This window comes from Ambystoma mexicanum, chromosome 12 (assembly GCF_040938575.1).
Source record: "Ambystoma mexicanum isolate Mex_15411 chromosome 12, UKY_AmexF1_1, whole genome shotgun sequence".
Taxonomy (NCBI): domain Eukaryota; kingdom Metazoa; phylum Chordata; class Amphibia; order Caudata; family Ambystomatidae; genus Ambystoma; species Ambystoma mexicanum.
The window spans coordinates 602,059,956-602,066,754 of record NC_090936.1 but is presented as its reverse complement, the minus strand read 5'-3'; the positions used below and the strand labels follow the sequence as shown (position 1 = coordinate 602,066,754).

The following is a 6,799-nucleotide window of genomic DNA, read 5'->3' as shown; positions in this document are numbered from 1 at the left end:
TCCCTAACAAAGGGTTTAGACATGCTGACAGAGGATGGAATGGGATGACCGAGAACAAGGGGGAGGAGGGGATCCGAGCAGGGGAGGAGGAAAGCAAGTGGCGTTACTTTAGGGTTGCGGAGCTCAGGCACCATTATATTTTATTCAGAGCCATGATGGTGCCTTACAGTGAAGGTTTTCTGTATAAGAATCAAGGGAATAGCATCACGTCACTGCACTAAAAGCCTAAAGGAGGTTCCCTTTGGCTGGATGTGCTCATTACTTTGCTGCAAAAAAGATTGATATTCAGGTGACCCTGCAACGAGCGCTAGGCAGCCACAGTTTCAATATCCCATGGACCTCCTTTATTAAAATGTTTTATTAAATTCAAATAACAGAAAATACAAAACAAAGCAGCTCAGCAAAATGTGGCAAATGGCAGGGAGTATACACAAGGAGGTTCTCTGCTCCCAGGGCCAATCTCAACAAAGCCTGTAGCAAGGAGTACCTCAGCCCTTGGAACGGGAGATTGTATGCTGTGCTATCCCAGTCTCACACAAGGGGTACAGCAAAGCCTGCCATTCATTTCCTCCCATCCCTGAGGGTTGCAACACCAAGGAATGGGTTTTACTGCCTGCATGGGGAGATTCAATGTACCCTTGAGGCTCAATGTTTCAGGACTTACTAGGGTCAGTCACTGGCATGAAATAGTGTACAAGCACATAAGGCAGAGCGTCCCATTTCAATCGTCCTGATCCCTTTCCCGGGGTCCTCGCAACATGTCTTGGTGCTGTGTAATAGAACTGCTTCACGACCCTGAGATCCTAAAATTATATCGAGCAGCAGAATATCTGCACAGTATAACAGTGTCAATGGATACTCTATAGAGAAACCAACAGTGCAGGCAACCGATTTCCAATGCCGCAGACATGTCCCAAGGAGCAAAGCACCTGCATTTGACAGGTGAGTTTGCATGGAGAGAGGAGTGCTGGCAGGAGACTAGCAGTCCTGGTCCTTAAAGCTGCTTTGGCTGGGTGACTGTGGTGGACGCCTCCGTCCTCAAAACTCTTATCCATGGCAATCTATTCCTCATCAGATCCAGAGGCATCAGAACTAGGTGGTGTACTGAGGATTTCCTCCTCTTCATCATCCGAGCCCTGCTGTAAGAAAGGAGGAGAGTGGTCAGTGTAAATTTCACAATTATGCAAGTGAAAAAATAAAGGCTATGAGTAACTAGCCAACGTAAAACAGATTTACATTATGCAAGGAAGTGGCAGTAACATCTCTATACAGGACCCGGCTCACTAGGTGACATTCAACCGTCAGAATAGGCTAGGGGAAAGGATGGAGACAGAAAACATACCCCCTCCAGGGAACAATATAAGTAGTTGTATGTTACGCTGTAAAAGACCAATACCTAAAACTGGAAGCTCGCCGAAAATTAAATGAGCGAGTGTTCACAAACGCTGCTATATTATTTAAAAAAGACTGGTTAGTGACAACGTGGAGCACCTTACCAAAACAGAACAAACTCAACAGGGAATTCATGTAAAGCCAGAGATCAAGTACAGCCTCGGGTAGGAGGCCTGTAACTAGCCAACTTTATGTCCAAGTTAATCTTTCAGAGCAGTGAGTGTTTCATACATGATGATCCTTACTTAATACCAGCCAGTCTATTGAAGGTGGGCTGGAAGGTGAGGTTCATGTCACAGTGGGTCCATCCATGAATACATGGGGGCGCAGAGAGGGCTATCAATCGCCCCCTCTACCTTACACTGGGTTAAATACAGGAGAAGTCATTGGTTGTGGGGAAGCTCTAAACCACTTACTTCACTCTTTTTCTTGCTTCCACTCTCGCCTGAAGAGCTCTCATCACTAGACACAAACTCCTTGCTCTTGAAGCTCTCAGACATGGATTTGTTCGCTGCCTTGGATGCGGCAGACTTATCAGGTTTCTTGTCAGCTTTCTTTTCTGGCTTCTTGTCAGCTTTCTTATCAGCCTTCACCTTCGATTTCTTCTCCTCCTTATCACTAGAAGAGCAGGAATTATTGTGTGAAATGCGTAAGGCTTGCCAAACATGAATACATGAAGAAAATAAAAAAGTTCAATGTAGGGTAGTGCGAAGAGGCAAAAACTGCTTATTGTCGAGTTTGCGACTTAAATTGCTGAAAAAAGTAAGCCCTCATTTTTGTTAATCATCAAGTTTTGTAATCAACAAATAAAGACTTTAATTATCAACAGTTAACCATTGTAAGATTTGCCAATCAAATAATCCAAGATAAAAAATATAAGTTGAGTTAACCATTAAAATGAAATAAGGAAGAAGTTACTTACCTGTTGTAACTGTTCTCCAGCATGGTTCTGCCATGGATTGACATGCTCTTGAATATTCCGTCAGGCTGGAATCCTCGGTAAAAGAAAAAAAATCAGTTTCATTTTTTAACTGTCTTTCTCCTAACAACCAATCACTGATGAGCTCTGGGTCATACTGCCCCCAGCCAATGACTGCCCTCTACTTAAGTGCCTCCTCTGGGAACCATCTTCAGATTTGGTAGCACATAAAGTGGCAGTAGGATCAAGAGAAGAGCCGCAGAGGGGCAGGCGTGAGGGTTCGCATGTGAATCCGTGCCAGACCCATGCTGGAGAACAGTTAAAGGTAAGTAACTTGTTCCTTCTCCAGTATGGGGTTGGGCATGGATTCACATGCTCATTAATAAAGAATACATAGCAGTACACACATGCAAAACCACGGGAGGTGGGCAAGGCTCAACAGCTAATCCCCTAGAATCTCCAACCACATTGACTACGGTCACCAAGGGCGTTCAACCAAGGAAAAAGCACATTGAGGCCACACAAGTGGGGAAAGAGCGCTATATAAATAACAAATACAATAAGCATCAAGCGAACAGGTTGCGCAGCACTGCTTGGCCGACTCTGGACTCCTCCCTGGAATCCCTGCCGATGCAGTAGAATTTTGTGAAGGTGTGCGTCGACCTCCACACAGCAGCCCTGCAAATGTCCAGCAGGGGCACACCAGACAGGAACAGAGTTTTAGCAGCGATCGTCCTGGTGTAATGGGCTTTCGGACGGCCAGGCAGCGGTCGGATAGCCAATCGGTGACAGTGGGCGATACAGCCAGAGAGCAATCTGGAAATGGAAGCCTTGGACAGGGCCTTCCCATGGTTCACAGGACCAAAGTTCACAAAGAGCTGAGAAGTCTTCCGGAAACTCTTTGTGCAGGCCACATAAAACTTACTCTAGTCACATCCAGCGAGTGCAAAGTCCTTTCAGCCAGCAACGATGGCGTCGGAAAACAGACAGGCAACACCCAGGGCATTTTTAGTCCAACGGCACCATGGGCATGAAGGAGGGGTGCGTCCACAGCACCACCCTCGACTCGTGGAAAGCCAGATAAGGTGGTTTACAGGAGAGGACCTGGCTCTCAACCACCCATCGTGCAGAGGTGATGGCCACGAGAAAAGCTGTTTTCCACGACAGAAACTTGAGTGGAACAGAATGCATAGGCTGGATCGGGGGTCCCATGAGCCTAGTAAGAACCACATTGAGCTCCCACACGGGAGCCTTCACCGGGAACAAGCGGAATAGTCCCTTGAAAAATTCCTTGACCAACCAGTGTGATCACAAGAATCGTTGTCCTGCGGATCTGGTGTAGGGGGAGATAGCTGCCAGATGAACCTTGGAGGCATGAGCCAGCCCAGATTTGGCCAACGACATCAAATACGGAATCACCCGAGGGTCTTTGACCCTCAGAGGGTGGATTTTCTGAGAACGGCACCAAATAGCGAATCTCTTCCACTTGAGTCTGTAGCATTTCAAGTAGACAATGCTCTAGCCTTGGCGAGAAATTCCTTGCAGTCCGCCGGGAGATCGTAGCCACCGGATTCTAGCGGTGCAGGAGCCAAGCCTTCAAGTTCAGGGACCCTGGATCGTGGTGAAGAATGGCACCTCCTCTGGCGAGAAGATCTGCAGCCACTGACTGGTAGGGACGCTGACATGCTGAGAAGGTCTGGGTACCAGATCTGCCTCAGCCATGCCGGGGCGACTAGGATCATCTGGCACAGGTACCGTCTGAGTTGACAGATGACTCGAAGCAACAACGGCAATGGAGGGACCACATACAAACAGAGGCCTTCCCAAGGGAATCAGAATGCGTCCCCTATGCTGCCCTGCTGGGGGAACCTGCTGGCAAACCTCCGGCACATTGTGTTTGTTGCCGTCGTGAACAAGTTGATCTGGGAATTGCCCCATTTGAGCAACAGGTTCTCCACTAGGTACTGCCAAAGTTCCCACTCGTGGCAAGAGCAAAGCTCCCTTCTCAGAGAGTCGGCGACCGCGTTCTTTACTCATGCCAGATGAAACAGCATGAGGAACATCCCCTGGGCGATGGCCCAGTGCCTCAAGTCCTGCGCCTCTGGAGAGCGCTGGGGATCTGGTGGCCCCCTGTTTCCTGATGTAAAACACTGTGGTGGTATTGTTTGTGAAGACCCCGCACCACCTTGCGCTTGAGGGATGGCAGGAACGATTTGAGGGCTCAAAAGACTGCCTGTAGCTCCAGAACGTTGATGTGCAACGTCATGTCCTCTGACAGCCACAGGACTTTTGCATAAAGACTTCTGGTGCGGGCTCCCCATCCTTCCACGGAAGCGTCCATCATGACCGTCTCCTGATGTGGTGGGGCCTGGATAACCGTATCTCCGGTCAGATGCGAGCGCACGCCCCACCACCTTATTGCCCGACAGAACCCCTCGTCGAGCGCCAACTCATCTTGGAAGCTTCAGGACACCTGAAGCCAGCTGGCGTCGAGGAACTCCTGTAGAGGGCGCATCCGCAACCTGTAGTGTCGGATGAGATCAATGCATGACAACATCATGCTGAGCAGAGACTTGATGGCCCTCACCATGGCCATCTTCAGAGCTAGCAGCCGTTGCACTTTACCTAGGATGGCTGCTACTCTCTCCTCTGACGGTGATGCCAGGCATGACACTCTGTTGAGCAGGGATCCCAAGAACAGCGCGTCCTGCGATGGAATCCAGCAGGACTTTGCATAATTTTCTGAGAACCCTAAGCGGACGGTCCTCGCCGCGTGGTCGACGGCAATGTCCCTTGAACTGGCCCGGATGAGCCAGTCAAAGTATGGGTAGACGTGAATCCCTTGCAGTTGTAGATGGGCCGCCACCGCACCAGGCACTTGGTGAAGACTCTGGGTGCCGATTTTAGCCCGAAGGAAAGGGCCTTGAATTGATAATGCTTCCCCTGAACGAGACAGCGCAGAAACTTGCGGTGTCCCATGTGAATGGGGATGTGGAAATACGCATCCTCCAGATCCAACGACGACAAAGTCTCCCTCTTGTAGGTATCCAAGCACGTGTTGAAGAGTGACCATTCGGAACTTCTGGGACTATTTGTTTAGTCGTCGCAGGTCAAGAATGGGCCTCCAGCCCCCGGTTTTCTTTCGCACAAGGAAGCACCTTGAATACACTCCAGAGCCCTGCAGTGGCTTTGGAACCAGCGCCATCGCCCCCTTCTCTAGCATGGCCCGAACCTCCAGCAGCAGCTGAGGGACGTGGTTTTCCTGTCAGGCCACCAGTGGTATTTGGGGCCACTTCTGTTGTAACTCTATAGGGGGTCCGTGAGCGAGAGCGTCCAGCACTCAACGGTCGGTGGAGATGGTCTTCCACACGCTGACGAAGTTCGCCAGCCGGCCTCCCACTGGGGTGCATGTGTGGGGGCTCGACTGGTTCATTCTTGCTTGGAGGTCGACCGGCTGCCTTGGGGTCCCTGGCAACGACAGCGTCTTCCTCCGAAGGCCTTGCAGCGGCCCCCGTTTGTTTCCTGGGCCGAGGAGCAGGGGCGGGGGGTTGGGGAGTTGGCGGTAAGAAGAGCCCCCGCCCTAACACTTCAAAGGTCGGGGAGACTCGCCTCCTGACGACCGAAAGGACGGCCGTCGCTGCTGTAGCGTGCCTAGGGCACGTGCCGTCTGTCTGCCTTGATGGCCTGTAGAGACTCACCTACAGCCTTCCCGAAAAGATTGTCTCTGTCAAAGGGCATGTCCAACACCCTTGTCTGGTCCCTCCTGTCGAAAGCGTGTGGCCTTGAGCCAGTCATGGCGGCTAAGGCAAACGCTGTTGCCCATCTGGCAGAATCCTGTGTCTGCGATGTCTGTGGCCACTGTGATGGCGTGGTCCGATGCCAACTCGCCCAGTTGAAGGATCTCCAATGCCTCTGCCCTCTTATCGTCGGGGAGGAAGTCCAGCAGAGGTGCAAGCTTGAACCACAGCTCCCGGTCTTAGCGCGCTACGATAGCGAGGGCGTTGGCGAACTTTACGGTCGTCGCTGCAGTGGAGAAGACCCACCTCCCCATCGCATCCAATTTCTTCCCCTCAATGTCTGGAGGGGTGGATGCTGCCGAAGACTTGGAGCCCAACGACTTCTTGGCTGCTGCAGAAATCACCGAATCCGGCGACGGTTGGGGCCGCAAGTAATGAGGCGCGGAGTCCGGCACCCTGTACTACTTCTCTAAGCTGTCCCTCTGCACCAGGCCCATAGACAGGTTCTTACTAAGAGCCAGTCCTTCATCCCAAATGTCATCCAAGAGGGGGACTGAAAGAATGGTCATCCTCTTCGCCTTGCGGCACTGGTATAAGCAGCCCTCCTCCTCTGGAACAAGCTGGAAGAGCTCCGATGCTCTGGAGATCATTGCATGGAACAAACCTATCTCATCCGACGGAGAGGATCTGGGCGGACACATGGTAGGTCCCCCATCCCACCGTCATCATCCGTGTCAGTCGCTGTGTCCGA

At 51.2% G+C, this 6,799-nt stretch overlaps 1 protein-coding gene across 3 annotated transcripts in view; it reads right to left on the bottom strand.

The window, feature by feature from the left end:
- Positions 1-321: 321 nt before the first annotated feature.
- The window catches only part of SSRP1 (structure specific recognition protein 1), a 366,705-nt gene continuing 360,227 nt past the window's right edge, over positions 322-6,799 (bottom strand). For 2 of the 3 annotated variants that reach the window (XM_069628997.1, XM_069628998.1), the window contains 2 exons: positions 1,809-2,010; positions 322-1,139 (listed from right to left, as the gene is read on the bottom strand). In XM_069628997.1, coding sequence (XP_069485098.1) covers positions 1,062-1,139; positions 1,809-2,010 — 280 coding nt within the window. In that variant the 3' untranslated portion in view covers positions 322-1,061. The remainder of the gene's footprint in view (positions 1,140-1,808; positions 2,011-6,799) is intronic. The other variant, XM_069628999.1, reaches the window with a different exon arrangement.